Here is an 18,225-nt window from a genome sequence, read left to right as displayed (position 1 = left end):
CAACAGTTGGGTGTCTTGGAGCCCAGGAGGACTCGGGATAAAGTGTGGCCCCCTGCGCTCAACGTTTCTGCGTGCGGCCCCTTTAAGGTTTAGGATTTCGGAGTGACGCGGATGTGAAAGCTACTTTATCCCGTTTTCCTTCCACACCAAAAGTTCCCGTTCAAACTACACGAGATACTCTCAATCCTTCATAACCAGTTTATCACCATCCTAGTTCGCGTTAGTTTCCAATCCAAACGCGGTTGTGATGTGTGGCGGTTACTGATTTATCCACTGGGGATTATACTTAGGAGCCCCCCTCCTCCTCCTCCTCCCCCTCTTCCTCCTCCTCCGAGCTGCTGGATAACTTTGGAGAAGTTCTTTGTATTCGGCATAGTCGCACAGCTTGGCCGACAAGCTGAACATGGACTGGGGAACGGAGCTTTGGGTGAGTCCACCGCACGTTTGGCTTTGGCGACGATGTTGGAAATAAAACGATCGTTGTCGATGGCGCCCGTGGCTCAGGCTGGGCAGGAGTCCACGTCTGAAGGAGCGAGCAGGGGCTGCACAGCTGCACGCTTTTCTACCTTAAACGGTGCATTCGCGAACCGAGGCGTGTTTTTGAGACTCGTACTTTTAACGAAGATCGGCTCAGCTGGCGCACCGTTGCGCCTCATGTCGCGTCGCGCTTTGCGCGGCAGCTGCGTAATTGTCTTTTGATTGGATCCAGTTATGTTTTGGGATTTGCGCAAACTGTCACGAAAATCTGTCCATCAGGAGGTAAATCAAAGGGGTCCCGCTGTGCAAATCGGTGTTTCTGATCTTTTCTGCAAACATGAGTTCAAAGACGACGAGATGCTGAAAAGAATCTCTTTATTTTGCAGTCAACGGGGGCAAATAACGCGCTGCGGCGGGCTGTACCCGCTGGGATGTTTGGCTGTTTACAAACTGGGAGTCTTGCTCCCATAGAGATGAAATTAGACGCTGCCATTTGCGCCGACTCCATGTTAACACTTTTTCAGGCCTCGCGCATTTTTGTTGACGTAAACAAGTTCCATCTTTTAGGCCATGTGTGTTTAGTGCAGTCATTTTTAGAAAATGGTGCCTGTTTCAATTTCCCTAGTTTACAAAACAAGATAGAAACCACAGAAGTGACACAATCCAGTCTAAACACACCATCTCCACGCAAACATAAAAAAAAATCCCACAATATACGTTACCTAGGCGACGGCCCTGCCCGTACACAGGCCGCACATTTGCAAACAAACATGCCTCTTGTGGAGGAACCTGAATATGTAAACGGAGTAATGCAAAGTTGAGGACAGCGAGGTGGTGACCTCATTACACATTCTCCCCCCAGGCCTCTTTTTTTCTGTCCCTTTTCATCCTACGCTGGTGCAACATCCTAATTAGTTTTGCCCTACTTTGAATGAGTCAGAATCCATCCCAGAATTAACCAGTTTTTTTTTTTTTTTAACGTCCGGATGGGAGTCATTCCCGATCAGCTCATGGAGCAATTTGACTTGAGAGAAGCTCAACAGTGAAGCCGCCAGCTTAAATACTAATGATTGCATCTATTTAGTTTAGTTGGGGTATATTTTTCTGCCTCTGCCTGTCTCATCAGACAAACCCCTCACACCTAATTGGGTTTGTTACTGCTTGGTCAGAGAGCCATCCCTTGGGCCCAGTCAGTCCTCTGGCATCCGTCCCCTGACTGTCGTTAATCCATAGGCTATTTTAAGGCCGTGCAAGAACAGTGTCTGAGCATTAGCCTTGATAGTAAGTGCTAAAGACCGACTCCCAAAAGCGCTTTGTGGCAAGTCTGGTCGGGCAAGGCCCCTCATTTTCTGAAAGATTGCCTGACTCAGGGTTGAAGTATCCAGCCGAGCTCGTAGGCCGGTGACTCTCCGGGTGACTCCTTTTTAGAAGACATTTGGCATTCCCTTGATGCCGCATGCAGTTCTGGTATTACTGGAAGTTTTCTGATGATAAATGAATCACTGGGTGGCTGCAGATTCAGACCTTTGGATTTGGAATGGCTTTAGGGATAGTTTAGCCCTAAATCAGTCATAAAAGCATCTTTTGCCTCCTGTTTTATGGGAAACAAAATCAGAACTGCAGAATCTTCATCTTACAGTTAAAAAAAGTTTTCTTTTCCTCCAATAGCAGAACATTTGCTGTTTTGCTGTTTTGGTTTATGCTCTGCGAAACACTGTTGACAAGATAGTGATCATGTTTTTTTTAAGATGTTTTGATGCATTTTCAATGATATTTTTCTTTAAAAAAAAAAAAAAAGAAGTAAACCCACGTTTACTTTAGCTGCAGTCTGTGTGTATGCGGAAATGTTTCTAATCCTGGCTCAATATTGAACAATGATATTCAGATCTCTGCCCGTCAGACAGCGTGATTATAGTCTTGTAGAAAGCAGCGTTTAGTATCAAATTGGAAATCCTGGAACGGACCTCCTCTCTGTCCAGACAGCACCCACGAAAGTCTGCCCGCCGACGTCTGACATCTTCACCATCCATCTCTCTGATTTCATTTCACCCTTTACCCGTTATACTTCCATTCCTGCCCTCATTGCCAGTCAATAACATGATGTGCACATCGCTGCTACTCCTGATGGGTCTATAATTAAGACCTGACCCGTGTTTTCGGTGCCGGCCGCTCTGATGTAAAGTGATAAGTAAATGGGCGCTGGAGCTGAGGGAGTCAGACACGCTAGGTCTGACTCCCCAGTTGTGGCCTGTATAATTGCAGTTTTTCTGGGTTGTTTTATGTTGATGTGGTTGAAGAGAATTGAAAAACAAACACTATCAACCCGCAGTCCTGACATTGGATTATTTTAGCATTATTTTAACTCTACTGTGATTTCCACTTAGTCCAAAAAAGTCCAAACATCTTTCTAGGTGTGCACCATGGTTGTATTGGCCGTCTTTTTTCTGTGATTAATGGCACCTAATTTAATGGCTAAGAGTCACATGTTATTGTGGTCGTAGATTGCAAACCTCCATCTTGGCCTTTAACTGTGTTCTGTCATTAGACTAAACGGTGTCTCATTCATTTGGGTTTGTAGCCTCTTGTTTTATTGGGAAGGTGGAGGCAAACATGGCCCAACTTGTCAGGAATCCCCTTTCAAAACACCCTTCCATAATAAGAAAAAAGAGAAATTTAGTGTAGAGTGGGAGAAGAATGGCTGAGATATCATTGCTCAGTCTTTGCAGGCATGTCTGAGCTTGAAGGTGTCATTAACCTCTAAGATAAGGGAAAAGAGTATCTAGAAACAACACACTACCTCTGAGTTGGACACCTACAGCTAATGAAATTTAATTCATTATTCTCAAGACAAGACTATTCTATACGTTTCACTGCACGGAGGACAGCAGGATGTGAATGAGAAGAGCGCCTCCTTTTCCTGCCCTTGACCTCCGTCACACCCAGTGTCATCTGAATAGCACAGGGTGCCTTATAATTTAAAAGCAGTTGGAAATTCACAAGACCCTTGGCAAGATTAATTGCATATGTGGAGAGAATCTGTGGAATCCAGCGTGGGGAACAACATGGGTATATTTAGTTGATTTTCCTTCGTTCTGGATGACTTTAGAGTAACATTTCACTCGTTAGCGGGGAGTGCACGATCCATTTCCTGTTACTTAATTTTTTTCCTTATTTGTCTGTGGTTCTGCTTTCTCCAGGACCAGTATGACATCATCGAGAAGCATACACAATCCGGCCTGGAGCTGGTGGAGAAGTATGTGAAGTTTGTGAAGGAGAGGACGGAGATTGAACAGAACTACGCCAAACAACTGAGGCAGGCCTCCATTATTAGTATTGTTATTTTACTTATTTTCCTCTGATGCCTGACCCAAATCCTCAACCGTGGCTGCCTGCTCCTCTTTGCACGGCTGCCTGTGGCTCTCTCTAAAATGTCTGTGCGGTCTCGTGATCAGTTTGGGACAGAATTGAACTTGTCTGTGAAGAACACACAGCTGCTGTGTGCTCGCTCCAGCCTGCTCACCCTCTTCATCCATGATGGCTCCCACTCCCACTCTGCAGGCCCACATCTGGTGGGTTGCTGAGATAGCTGGAGAGGAGAGGAAGTAGGAGCAGACTGGCACATGACAGATAGGATGTGGCTGGAGGGAGTGTGAAAGGAGGAAGCACATTTTAGTGTTCAGTTTCTTTTTGTTTCAAGCTCCTACATTTTCAAGTAAATATTTATTATTACAACCACTGTCCATGTCCACTGTTGTTATTAATGCAAGTTCATTGTTCACAGGAACCTTTCTAAGAAGTATAACCCCAAACGGAGCAGCAAGGATGAGCCAGAGTGCAGGTGAGGACTTGTAGGTTGTTTTCTTGTCATTATACCCACGCTTGTGCCTGAAACTCCAGAATTTTGCTTTGTAAAATGTAATTAATGTGAACAGAAGCCAAATGCATCCCGCTGCAGCCTAAGAATAGATCACAAGTGCTACCGCTGCTGCTTCATGGGAATGCTGATAATTGCTCCTGGAAGGAAGCAGGAATAAGGAAGTCAGGAGCTTCTCATTAGGACTCGGCCTCCTGTTGACTTCTTTGGGAACCTTTATTTATCTGGCTCTGTCTTATCTCTGCTCCCATCACTGCGCTCTCTTCTCTCCTCCCTTTCCTTTGCTCTTCTGTATGGTAGATTGTCAAGCTACCAGGCTTTTCTGGACGTCCTGAATGAAATGAACGACTACGCGGGTCAGCGGGAGCTGATTGCCGAGAATATGATGATGAGCATCTGCATCGATCTGACTAAGTACCTACAAGAGCTCAAGCAGGAGCGAAAGACGGTGAGCTTGTTGGGTCACCTGAGGCCAGTGGAATGTTTTTGTGGCTTCACCACATTCATTAAGACTGTCAGGTTTGATTGGCGCTCATGACCAAGCCAGGATCAAGCTGGGACAGTTTTCCACCGCAGGAGCCCACCAGAAAAGTACCTGATTGGTGCTGGTACCCTCCACATTTTCCAAGATCCTTTTAGGCCTCGGATGTTATGCTCAATATTTCTGAAATCAGACCTCAGCTTTCAGCTGCATCTGCGTGATATGTTTTAGTAATTATGCAAAAAAAAGCTCACAAATCAAATCGAAAGAATTCCTCCTGGGGCCATGTGACACAACAAATTTAATCCATATCTGTGCAAAATGGACAGCACATCCTGCCATTAAAATTCTGGGAGCTATTTTATTTTTACACCAGAAATAATTGATTCGTGTTCCAAGTTCTCACACTTTTATGAGTCGACTCTGCAGCTGTAGCTGTACAAATGCTGTGTGAGCTGCTTCTGGGGGATGGAATTAGTGTAGCGGGAGACTGAGAAAGGAGGGGAGAGGTGGATATCTTACCGTTGTGGCAGGAAGGAAGCCTTGGTGTCTCCAGAGATTTATGGTCTGAACGACGGTGTTCCATTTCTCTGCAAGGAATGCGGCAGCGGCCCCCGCCGCTTCGCAAAACCCCGAATCCCAGCGCGGATTCCCACTGCAGACGTGATGTCTCCAACAGACGCGCTGCTGTTTGTTTTCGGGTGATGCCGTGTGACTTTTGCGTGTTATTGTTTCTTCTGCGTCTGCCCCTGCACGTGGCTGACACTCTCTGTCATCTGACACCAGCCCCCCCCCCCCCCCAAACTAAGCTCTATTTTTATGACTGTCTGCAGTATCTCCTGGAAGCCAAGAAGGCCCAGCAGAGTTTGGAGAGCACCTACAAGCAACTCGACGGCGTGAGTTTGGAGGAGGAGGTCAAACTGATGTATTCCATTCATATTTGGTCTCAATGAGGGGAAAAGTCATGCGGCAAACATGGTTCTGCGCGTTCGTTTTCACAAACGTTAAACCTCCGCTTTAACCCAGTGGCCTCATTCAGTTGAAAGATCTAAACATGGCGTTTTCCCCCTCCCTCTAGAGTAAAAAGCGCTTTGAAAGAGAATGGAGAGAAGCGGAGCGCGCGGCACAGTACGCAGAGAAGACGGATCAGGACATCAATGCCACAAAAGCAGATGTTGAAAAAGTAACCGTTGGGAAGGGATAAATAATTTCTTAAAATCGAACGCCATCGGGTGCATTGGGTCAAACTGTGCGCCGTGCGTGTGGTTCCAGGCAAAACAGCAGGCTCATATGAGGGCGCACGTAGCGGAGGAGTGTAAGAATGACTACGCAGCCCAGCTTCAGAAGTTCAACAAGGAGCAAAACCAGTTCTATTTCGATGATATGCCACAAATTTTCAACGTAAGTAAACAAGCCGTGGAACTGAGATATTTCATTCGCGCTTTAAAGCTTGCTGAACCTGTTAAATGACAAACGCGTGCACGCTCCATGCGGCATATTGAGGTGTTCAAATAGTTTTTTTGTGTCTTCACCAGAAAATGCAGATTCTGGATGAGAGCCGAGTGCAAAAGTTGGCGAAAGGATACATCCTGTTCTCAGAAACAGAGAAGCAAGTGATGCCCATCATTGGCAAGTGCCTGGAAGGCATTACAAAAGCCGGCACCAATGTTAATGAGAGAAATGTGAGTTGGTCTGTAAATACTCTTTACAGTGCCGTGATGCTTTGTGCAACTGTTGGATGAAAAGTTGGCTGATTGCTTTTATCCTTAACCACAGGACTCCATGGTTGTGATCGAGCAGAACAAGTCCGGCTTTGACCGTCCTGGCGATCTGGAGTTTGAGGACTACAGTCAGGGCATCAATCGAGCCTCCTCTGACAGCAGCCTGGGCACGCCGAAGGGCCCCATGGACATTCTGGGAAAGAACAGGAGCAAAAATTTCTGGCTTTTTAGCAAAAGGAGTAAGGTAGGAAACGACACTGTTGAGACATTGTGCTGATTCAGTCGATTGAAGTAACCTCACACCTAATCTGAAAAGAAATGAAAGTGTTAATACACAAGAAAACAATTTAAATGACTGGCTGATGACACAAAACGCCCTCAGGCAGGCGGTGGGTGAATTCTTGTTTGACAGGTTAAAGTTTTGAACTAAAAGTCGTAGCACTCAGTGGAACTGCTGCACTCGTATTTCCACATTTATACTCTACATTCTTTCCTTTACAGCTCAGCATGATAATGCATGTAGCTCTTTTATTGTATTAGACACAAATGGCCCTCCTCTCGGCACTTCTAGAACAGGTCCTCTGCATGACTGTCCTGGCTGCGTGTGAATCAACCTTGGCCACACTCCCTCCCTCTCTCTGCAGTGTGGTTTCCAATAGGTCAACCGGTCGTCAGCATTCTGCTGTGCTTGTGCTTTCATCAGCACGGGGCCCAAACAACATTGGGTTTTCCTCTCCAGGCATCCACAAACACACTGCTTCCATTATACTGCCCCGAGCCCAACATCACATCTCTCATCACAATAAAATCTTTGTGCCAGCAGTCAGGGATGCCATCAAGTTTGCCAGGTCAGAAGAGCTGGATCACGCCCAGCCTCACATTAATGGACGATAACACTGACATGTGTCAACTCGAGATTGACAGCCTGTTCTCAAAGGAGCACTGTTGATGTTGAGTCTAAAATCGAACTAGTGACATGTGTAGCTAACAACTAACAAGCCAGTGCCCCGCCCTCCTACTACCCCTTCTCTAAATGATCCCTTCTCTCTTTCCTGCGGCGTTTGCTTGTTCAGCACCTCTCCTCTGTCTGCATGTCTTACTGCCTCAGCTCTGTTTATGTGTGTGGCACACAGCTCTGTGTCATCAGTCATGCTCGCCCAATTAGGACCGGAGCTGTATGAATAGGAGGCTGAAGCTACTGGCATGACTGGGCTTTTGGTCTGCGCCTGGCTCCTGAAATGCTCCTTTTTCTTCGCTGCTTGCCTGTACTTAGAATCCCATAACGCTCATGAAAAGTAGTGCTTACCTAATAGATGTCCGCATAAAAACTGAGCTGTACGTCCAGCTCTGGGTATTTTGGGCGGTCACTGTTAGTGGCAGAGGTCATCACCCTTTTCCAGACCACACCAGGGCTGTGCATGTGAAAATCCCTAAACGTGCACATGCAGTGATGTGGTTACAACCACTTTGTCGATGTATGAATTTAGAGTTTATATGTGAACATGGTTTTTCCCACACTTATCTCTTTAATAGGGGCCTTATTTTCAGGTAGGGCCATGTGCCAGGTGTGTGTGTGTGTGTGTGTGTGGTCATGCTGTGTGGGCTTATGTGCTTGGTGTGCTCCGATGTTGTCTTCCTGGCTTTTTGGTGTGCTTAAAGGTGTTGATGCTGTCTTTTTCTTTCCCTTTTCACTGTTTTGTGTTATGTCGCCCCCTTTTTCTTTCCCCCCTCTCCTCTCTCTCCGTCCCATCCCGTACAACAACTCCTGCCCGCATACCTCATGCTCGGGTGCTGGTACTTTGGTCCCCCCCCCCGTGACCCAAGCTCTCTCCCTCTACGCTCCCACCATTTTCCACACCCCCCGCCCCCTCGCCCGCTAATGGACCCCCTTCCCCCAAGTTTGGCCGGGACACCTTGTCGTACTGTTTGAAGGAGATCAATAAGACAGTCAAACCCAGAATCTCTTCCTTCCGGACACTCAGGAGATCGGTGAGTTTACTAGAGGACCTTTGGGCATCAGGAGACTTCTCACTCTGTTACAGTTTCTCTAAGACTAAATCCTTAAAATATTTGCTTTTTTTTTTTTTTTTTTTAAATGAACAGGGAGCACTGATTTATAGTTTAAATCGTTAGTGGCATCTTCATAGAAAAGACTGCTTTTTCACACATGCTATTTCTTCTTCCATCAGAAGTTTACTGCAGAGAGGAACTTGGTAATGTAGACAGAGCTGTTGTGGGGGAGGGGGCTCTCACCTGGGTGATATATAAAAATGGCCACCTTTCCATTACACTTTTTTATATGCTGATTATAATTCCCTAATCACACCACTCTGCTTGAGTTTCATCATCAAACAGGAAAAACCAGCCTATAGGTTTAACTGTATGTATTGAAGAGGTGGCCACCTGGTGGTGGAGGAAGGGACGACACCTGTGGTAGCAACACTTTCCAAATTGAATTTCAAAATGATTTCCGTCATTTCTGCAGTGCTTTTCTCACACTCTTTCCATCCCTGATGTTATTGTAAGCTAAAAGGGGAATTTGGGTGGTGAATTGGTGGTCAAATTCTCATGCACACCAAATGACAACTTGAAACACCCACACCAATTCTTAGATAATCAAATTACCTCTTTAATACTGATAATGTTAAAAAAAAAATCTTTGTTTCACAGGTGTTGTTTTCTTAAGATTTGCTTGTTCTATCGGCTCTCCTTTCATTTGAAGCAAATATATAAATGGGAGATTCAGAACTGGGCTTTGGTTGGCTAATTGTTGAAACTATGACTCTTTTCAGGTGTCTGTCCCTTCTTTACGTACGGAAATTGCTGTTGCTCAGTTTTAAGCTAAGCCAGACCTATTGTTCACTCTTGCAGCCTACTGTGACAGAGGACTTCTCCCATCTTCCACCAGAGCAGCGGAGGAAGAGGTTACAACAGAAACTGGATGACATCTGCAAAGAATTGCAAAAGGAAGTAGATCAGAGGTTTGTTTTCATGCGCATGTTTGTCTGCTCTGCGTATTAATAACCAGCTCTGACATGTGGGAGCGTCGGGTAATATTCATGCAGCCGAGATGAACGCGTCTGTTTGAACTGTTTACTCCGCAGGGAGCCAAATGCGACTAAAAGTCACTTTCCCTTTCTTCGCTTGTTACTTTCTCACTCAGCGAGGCCCTCGGGAAGATGAAAGATGTTTATGAGAAAAATCCTCAAATGGGAGACCCGGCTACTCTGGCATCGCAAATCAGCCAGACGTCACAAAACATAGAAAGGCTTCGAGGAGAGCTCAGCAAGTATGAGGTAAACTACACTTCACTTTTCATTTATACTCGAAGATAATCACTCCCACTCTTGATGCTACCTGCCCTAAAGTAAATCTATAAATTGGACAAATGAGCCTTGAGTGCATGGTGATGTATTTTTCTGCGGCTGCAGGTCTGGCTGGCCGAGGCAGGCGGACGTGGGGAGACGCTACGCTACAAAACTCACACATTCAATAATAACGGGGCACATGACATTCACAGGTAGCCCTCAGATCTGCCCAGAGAATCCTGTTTATGTCTGCTCTGCGCAGGAAACACAGTTTCTCTGTTTGTGTCTGCAGCCCTGATGGAGCGCACTCGGATGAAAGCACTCCCGATCCCTCCCAGGCCATCTACGCAGAGTTTGACGATGACTTTGAGGACGAGGAAATAGCGTCTCCCATTGGAAAATGCACAGCCATGTATAATTTTCCCGGTATGTCATTGGATGGAAATGTACGTCTCCCGATGCTTGTATTCATAATGTAATGTATGTTTTCCATATTGTTTGTTTCTGTCATACAGGTGCCAGTGAAGGGACCATCGCTATGCAGGAGGGGGAAGTACTGGCTGTAGTGGAAGAGGACAAAGGAGATGGCTGGACGCGTGTCCGCAGGAACAACGGGGACGAGGGCTACATACCTACATCTTATGTCACCATTTCTCTGAACAAATGAGAGGGCGAAAAAGAAACCTTCAATTCCTAAAACTGTGTAGTTCCTCCAGTGGGACCGAGCAACGGGGAGCACGATGGGCTTCCCCAGAAGGGGATCCAAAAACAAGGTGCTCTCAGTTCTCATGAGAGAGGTGCCTCAGAAGAATGGTGCTGACACTGTTCTCTACGGTGTAGTTCCACTTATCTGCCGCATAAACAGCACGCTCGATATTGTGTCACAAACTCTTTTTTGTTGACTTTCATAAAATGTCACATGCAACGTTATGGTACAAGGTTTGGCCTCATTGTATTGTCTCATTAAGCATCATTTTTGGAATGCAGATGAGTGGAATATGAGTGCTGCTGCCATCTTCAGCCTGAGTGTTAATGCCAGTAATACACAGGAGGACGGTACCTCACCAGGAGAGACCTGCTCGGCTCTTCAGCAGTCCACCCCTCTGCTGAATCTCAAGTATGTGACCAGATTTATTAGCACTTGTGAAGATCTTTGGCACCGCCACTTTGCTGTTTGGATTTTTCTCATCCTCTCGGGGAGAGCGAGTGAGATTTCTGTGGAGAAATCGTTGCCTTTGGTTTTCCGCGGCTTTTGCGACGCCGAAGGTGCAGCCAACAACCGGACACCCCAGAGATCAGACAATCGCAAGCATATCAAGTCCATTTTCAAAGATTCGCATCATCAGTAGCTGGTTTTTGTATAGTGCAATTTTCGGGCTGTTACTAAGAATAATTTATTAAAAGGAATGTTCTATAAATACAGGATTTGTACAAGTTTATCAGTGCTTTTGTTTTTAAGGAGTTTCTCACGCTGTTTCTTATCCCTTTGCACAGTCTGTAGCCACGAAAGGGAGAAAGTAATAGACACGTAAAATGTGCTACATAAAGACTATTTAAGTAATAGATAATATATATTATAGCTGTCACTACACCACTGATGTCTTATTAGCTTTTTAACCATTCAAATAAAGATTGTTGGATATAAAGGTCGATTGAAAGTCTCATATGATTCACATCTGTCTTTTTTTCTATTGTGGCTCATGTGTCTTTGGTGCCTTCCTGATTAAAAGCATTGTGTATATACCATTTTTGCATTTTTCTTATACAATAAATGTTAAATACATTGTTTGAAATTTGTCGATCCTGGATGTCTTTTTTACTGGATGCCTTACAGATTCCGAAATGTGTGGTCTTTAAACAAAAAATACTCATTTTTGTCGAGAGAACACGCTTTTCAATATAATCAAGGCCTGAACATATACCGCCATGATGCAGTAGGGGGCGCTTTTGCGCCATCGCGGAAATGGCAACATCTGCCATTCTCTGTCTGCATAATTATGTTTCCAATATAGGCCATGCATTTGCATACCTGATTAAATTGCACAGGCTTCAAACCATACTGCTTATAATGACTAATTAAATAACCCCAAATTAGCATCTGCCCCACTTTTATATTTACCTAAATTACTGCACAAGTAAAGCGATAGACAATGCGAAATTGCCTGGACCCGAGCTTTAAAACCAACAGCTGTGAGTGACGCTCAGATGAAAGATCCTGCAGCAGCGGGGAGGCTGTGGAACTGACTGACTGCTCAGATGATGGACAGGCCGGATCTCCATTTGCATGCAAAGTCTTTGGTGTCAAGATTGACTAAAGGTCAAATTTTCATTAAAGCTTTTGAATCCTGCAAAATCCCATGAGCAGACGCTGCCACCTTCAGCTCTGCTGCCGACACTAAAGGGATGATCTTCATCACATAGAGCAGCAATGTCATATGACGCAGGTGCTTTCTGGGTGGTAACTCAGGCATCCGAACTTCAAACGCACGCACCGACTGCTGTGAGCTCGAAAATGAAAAGTGGATGGAAAAGCGACATGCAGCAACACAAAGAAGCCACAAAAGGGCCTTATTTCAACCCCAAATGCCACTGTTTACATGTGTGCCGGTAAAAACTCCAGTGTTCCACCTGATCCTGGAGCAGCTGCAGTGGTTGAGAAACAGCAGTGGCTTAAAAATCCAAACCTGAATTAGTGAGGATGAGGATCAGAGCATCGGGGACCTGCAAATCTCTGACAGAGTGATGCAGCGTCCAGGCTTCCTAAGAGATTTAGATCCGAGTTAGTTATCAGTGAGATAATCTTACTGTACGTGGGATGGAGTGTGTTGAGAGCTGCTGGTGGATTAACGGCAGCTTTCACCCGTCTCATGCTGCACATGCCACAGTTCCAGGAAGCGACGCTAAAGTTGCTTATGGTTGAATATATGGATAAAGGTGTCACAATATACAGCTTTCGGCAACATTGTGAGTCTCCATCTGTAAATTATACATACTGTTGTTCTAACCACTTTAATGATGGTGGCTGCTGTCACAAATAAGCAATTATTTCTCTACCTAGTGCACCACAGGTGATTAAAGATTTAAAAACTTGAGCTTTCCGCTGTTGCTGTGGGGGGGAAAAAAAACAAAAAGAGGTTATAGAAAACAGGTACAGGATTCACAGGGATGCTATTAATTCCCAGGCAGTGAGTCACAACATGAGAAGGACAAGCTGGAAATAAATAGCATGTAAGGGTTGTGTATCACCTCCACACCTCCTCCACTGCAGCATGACATCACACACAGACCGGCCTTAATGGCTCTGGAAGGCCGTTCACACAACTGTAGTGTGGATTGTTAAATAAATATCCCTCAAAATAATCGCTGCCTCGTGGTCTTGTGGCTCAGCTTGAGACCAACTTTGCCTGGTTACCATTTCCTGCCGCCATTTTGCTGGATTTGGATTTGTTCTGCCCACTCTGTTGTCATTAGATGAGTCCAAACAGCTTGAAGGGAGCAGAGTTCTACCAGCAGATCATCAGAAACAAGTTCTTCAATTACAAAAACTCTCTCAGCACATGCATTTTCCCTGAAATTAAAGGAAACTAATTCTGATCACTTGGAAAAACTGTCGCTTATTTGTTTTATTCGACTCCAAAGATTAACAGCAGATTAACCTGCCGTGACATAAAATATGTCCAATGCAACAGATGGCGTCAATTAAGGAAGAAGAGAGTTGTGCTCAGACGCATTTGCCATTCTTCTTTACACAGAACTGACCTTTTTATGTTACCTTTTGGTTTGAGGGTTTGGCTGAAATAATTTGTTTCAAAACTGAAGGGAGCAACGGTGTAAGAAAACAAAATAGGGACGAAGAGGCCTAGCTTAAAGGTCACTCTCACTTTCTGTAGTCCAATGACAAGAGAATTCTCCCGGAGTGGTGGTCTGTGAAATATCGCAAAATAAAACCACCTGTCAATGTTCAGTGAGAGGAGCCCAATTAACCCCATTCTTTCTCTGCCTCACGTTTCCTCATTTACTTTTAAAACGAGTCCACTTTACAGACGGGAGCAGCAAAAACTACTAACGTGCGACCGCTGCAAGATATATGTATCTTAGAAAAATGAACACAGAAGTCCAACGAAGAGGTCGAAATTCCTATTTTCACAGCTGAAACGTTGCCGCCTTTACTGTATGTTTCAGATTTATGGATGGATTGTTTGCGTGATTTCTTTTTTATTATTTCCGTTGTGGGGCCACTGCATCGACAAGTAGCGTCTCCTTTATTCCTGTCATTATTCATTTTACGTACGGGTCCACAGTACTTGCTAAAGATGGCTGATACGCTTGGCCGAAGACATGAATCTCATCAACATCCTGGAAACATCAGCTCCATTAGCTGCTAAAGAAAGCAGATTCATTGCGATCCAGATTGCACAGTCCGTCGTTCCGATGCAGTTTTTCCCTGCGTGTTGGATCGGTGGCAGCTGTTTGTTGACTCATGGAGTGAAAGCAGCAAAGCCACGAGGCAACTTTGAACAAAGGTAAAGCAGCACGGCTGCACGCTCTCTGCCACCGGGGAAGAACGAGTCTCTTTAAATAGCACTGATTAATTAAGAGCTTTTAATTGGGAGTGTGCCGCCGCTCTCTGCTCCCCACCTCCTCTTGAGCGGAGGATAAATGCAGCGGGTGGGGGGCCCGTGTCAAAAGGACATGATTCCATGCCTCAGCCTCTGCCTTATCGACGGTCCACAATAAGGCTCTGCCGGCCTGTATCCTCTCTGTGTAGGTGTCAGTGACATGCTGCAGCTTTCCTGTAGGTGTCAACCATCTATAAAACATCAGCGTGGCTTCTCTTCCTCGATTCACTCTTTCTCCTCGGTTGCATCAACACTCCTCTTCTCTTGTAGTGTGAATGGCTAATGCCTCCCATACTCTCAGCACACGCTCGTCGGTCTTTCATTTCATCGCCACGGGCCCTGCTTACCTCAGTTCGCTCTCTTTATCAGTCGTTTCTGGACTCCTCATTATCATTAAGTCAGGAAAGTGGCTTCTGGGAGATTACTGCTTCTCTATATTGTCCCTCTTTTTCCAGTCATTCCAAGATTGATGCTATCCTATTGTTCTGGCTCATATATTTATTTGGATTCTCCATGTGGTCAGTAGTCAATAAATCACAAAGATGCAACTCAGGGAGTGGCATTAATATTGTCATTTCCGCGACATTTCTGAGGTGATATTCTTCCGTACACGGTTGAGTGAATGGCATTGTTTGGCCTTTTTCACCCTCTCCAGCCTACTTGAGTATGCATAGTGGTCTCTGATGATTGATGAGTGGGCAGGAGGAGGAGAAACCTATCCCCAGGTTACAGTGTGGCACTGGTGATGGATGATTCTTTGTAAGTCTTTGCAGGAATGAGCGCAGGCGGCCGGAGGGCTGAGAAGAAGACAGAAGAGGAGGAAAGGATGGGGGCCAGAAAATATATATTATAGAATATCACGTCTATATTTCTATCATTGTGTGTTTTTATTGCCAGCACAGAAGTTACGTTTCCATTACCCTTGAAATCGCCAATAATTAACATTTAAATAAGAAAAAAAAGCTCATATGAGTAAATATATAGGCTGTTCCTCATTCTGACAACTCAAATCTTCCCCTGTACATGGATTCTTGGTTCTAGCACAATCATAAATGAACCTTTATTTACGTCAGCTGCACACATAAATATGACAGACCATATTCAAATAAATGTTTCCCATTGTTCTCCTGGGATTCATAACAGAATGAAGCAGTATCACCTTCTCATCATCTCGTATTCTCTCAGGGCATCTTCATGTCATCCCGGATGGAGCGTCAACATCACCCTAAATAAGACTTTACATTGGGGAAATACTACAGCTCTTGTAATTGCTCTTTGTTCCTGCTGTTGAGGGATGCGTTTGATCAGAATGCTTGGAAAAACCGACAGAAAATAATACATCCCACCACTGGCAATGCTCCAGAGGGCTCGGAGTGATGCTGGAAAACTCTCTGACAGGTTTCCCTTTGTGAACACAGACTAGTTCTGCTCTTTCATTGACAACCTCTGATATAAAACTGAGAATATTACCACACAGCTACCGACGATTCTCCTTATTAAAGAACTGGTTTGTTGGTGAATATCTCACTGTCCCATAAAAATAAAACACTTTCTTTTACGACCAGAAAAAAAAGAAGCACCTATCGCCTGTCACCTACCATTTGCTCTGTCTGTGCTCCAGAAGTCCTCTTGGAAGCAATATTCCAGCCCGTCATGTCCACAGCGGTGGGCTGCTGCAGTGATAAATTGGCATGGATTAAATGTCAACCCCTGAGCAGATTCAGCCTCCCTGGAGCTACATTGAATCTCTTCACAGGAGAACAGGTCAGAAAAAGTGGTCTTAGGTACGAGATAGAAATATGAAAGATACACAAGTTAAATAGATGGAAAGATGAGACCCTGTCCATGATTTACCGTACAATTCTTCTGGTATTGATGAGCGGGAGAAACATGAACTTAATAGAATAACGTGTTACAGTTCAATAGGGCAGAGAGGTTATGAGGATAGTTCAGAGCAGAGTTAGTGAAGTCTGAAATGATTAGTGTATACGTGTGTAGAAGCCATTTCAGGCTCATTCACTCAGCAGCTAAATGATTGGAAATCAGAGCAATTCCTTGAAGGAATCTGCAGCAGGAGCACTCACCCCATATTTGTCTAACCTTAGGTTTGTACAAATCCGGTGTTTCTTTCTACTCTGTATTCTGTCTGATTCCCTGAGATGTGATTTACAAGCACTCTGCCCCCCTTATGGCGAGTCTGCATTTATATTTTAATTTAACAGGGACCTCTGCACCCTGTCTGGTCACAAAGCTCCTGCTGAAATTACTAATTGGCTTCTCTCCGTTTAAATTGTGCAGCCTCGGCACCCCCAGGCAGACCTCCAGATATGCTGTTGCTCTGTTATCATGCTCAAACATGTTAGGCAGGCACTTATAGAACATATACAACACACCAGATGTGTTCTCCCAGAGGCCCGGACAACCAAACATGGAAAGCAACAAGAAATCAGCCACTCGCCTCCGCAAGTCCAACTGCCAAATACCTACGTTTAATAAATGTAAACCACCTTTTTCATGGCACTGAAAAAACTAGCCTCATGATGTTGATATATCCTGCAGCTCTGGTGGAATAGATGATAGGCCAGCGTCATTCTTGGGTTTGCTGAGTTTTTCTGGCAGGTGACCAAGCACAAGTGGAGGGCTTAGAAAGCAGCATGCTGGACAAGGACACTGCCTGTGGACTCTAATAGATAACTGGCCAGAACTAAGTTGTCTCTGGGAATGAGGGATTTAGAGTACAACACTCTCTCAAAGCCTTTGGAGCAGGCAGGAGGTTTTGGTTCTCTTTCATACAAACGCAGAGAGGAATTAAACCAAGCTGTTCGGCGAGCTGGGGGGTGGGGGGGTCAAACCGCCTCAGAAATGATGTCCGTCAACTTCTCCTCCATGGAAGGCCGCTCGTTGGCGCTGGACAAGCTTTTGTGATTGGCAGCAGGTCAGAGCGCAACCTGTTATGATGTCAGGCACGGGCGGTGCTTCAGCAGAAAAGTAGAAAAAGCAGCGTAGTTGCAGAGAGGCTTCATCAAGGTGGGTGAAAATCGATGTGCAGCTTCATGCACGTTAGAGGGCTGCACCGTAAAGAGGAGAGAAGCAATTTGGGGCTCAGCTAGGAGCCTTCTCAACGGCTTCAGCAAGCATCACCACTCCCCGTTCATTCTGCCTGGCACTTTTGTTTGTGGATAAGCGGCGTGCTGTGAATTTCCCAGGATGGTCAGGGATGGATCGGGCTCTTGCACTCAAAAGGAGGTTTTGAAGGCATTGAATAGCGCGCTGGTTCCCGCCCCGAGCAGGAGAAACTGATGTGTTTGAGCTTTTATCAGAAACGAGAGGCTGTTTGGGCTGAAAGGAGAAGGGAGGAGAATAAGCTGGTTGCATTTTTGGCTTTCAGCTGTGTGGAGAATCGCTCCCGTGTGAGCGTCCCTGTAAATATTCCCGTTCCTAAATCTAAATCATAGCGCGCACATACAGGAGCAGCGTGCGCCTCCTGGCACCTACAGACGTCAATATCAGCACATACTGTTAATGAAAAGCCCTGTCAGAGTTCAATATTGCACAGAAATTAAACACTCCTGCCAGCGTGTGTTCCCAGCGAGCTCCATCATGCCATGACAAGCAGGGTGAGACATATTTCTCTTGTGCACGCTAAATTTATCTCACATATATATATACGCACGCACACCCACGAACTCACGCCTGGGAGTTTCATACTTGCTGCAATAAGTACACGTTTTCCTTGCCATTCTAT

General features: G+C 45.3%; 1 protein-coding gene across 4 annotated transcripts; it reads left to right on the top strand.

The window, feature by feature from the left end:
* Positions 1–52: 52 nt before the first annotated feature.
* Positions 53–11,607, top strand: trip10a (thyroid hormone receptor interactor 10a). Of its 4 annotated transcripts, XM_011604083.2 has the most exons (16): positions 53–427; positions 3,675–3,790; positions 4,259–4,315; positions 4,652–4,799; positions 5,666–5,728; positions 5,911–6,015; positions 6,105–6,233; positions 6,368–6,514; positions 6,609–6,797; positions 8,378–8,542; positions 8,743–8,766; positions 9,425–9,534; positions 9,717–9,849; positions 9,985–10,073; positions 10,154–10,287; positions 10,377–11,607. In XM_011604083.2, exons 1-16 carry the CDS (start codon positions 404–406, stop codon positions 10,526–10,528), a joined length of 1,785 nt encoding a protein of 594 aa, XP_011602385.1. In that variant the 5' UTR covers positions 53–403; the 3' UTR covers positions 10,529–11,607. The 4 variants fall into 4 exon arrangements, with proteins under 4 accessions (XP_011602385.1, XP_003964808.1, XP_011602386.1 ...); XM_003964759.3 differs by lacking the exon at positions 8,743–8,766 and having other exon boundaries at positions 56–427; XM_011604084.2 differs by lacking the exon at positions 8,378–8,542 and having other exon boundaries at positions 63–427.
* Positions 11,608–18,225: the final 6,618 nt, after the last annotated feature.

Source organism: Takifugu rubripes, chromosome 5, assembly GCF_901000725.2.
Source record: "Takifugu rubripes chromosome 5, fTakRub1.2, whole genome shotgun sequence".
Lineage (NCBI taxonomy): Eukaryota > Metazoa > Chordata > Actinopteri > Tetraodontiformes > Tetraodontidae > Takifugu > Takifugu rubripes.
This window is presented reverse-complemented; position numbering and strand designations above follow the sequence as displayed.

Excerpts from the sequence above, each read along its gene's own strand:
- trip10a (XM_011604083.2), top strand. The coding sequence starts at position 404 with ATGGACTGGGGAACGGAGCTTTGG. Across the intron at positions 5,729-5,910 it reads CCTACAAGCAACTCGACGGC|AGTAAAAAGCGCTTTGAAAG; the intron begins GTGAGTTTGGAG and ends CCCTCCCTCTAG. Across the intron at positions 10,288-10,376 it reads AGCCATGTATAATTTTCCCG|GTGCCAGTGAAGGGACCATC; the intron begins GTATGTCATTGG and ends TCTGTCATACAG.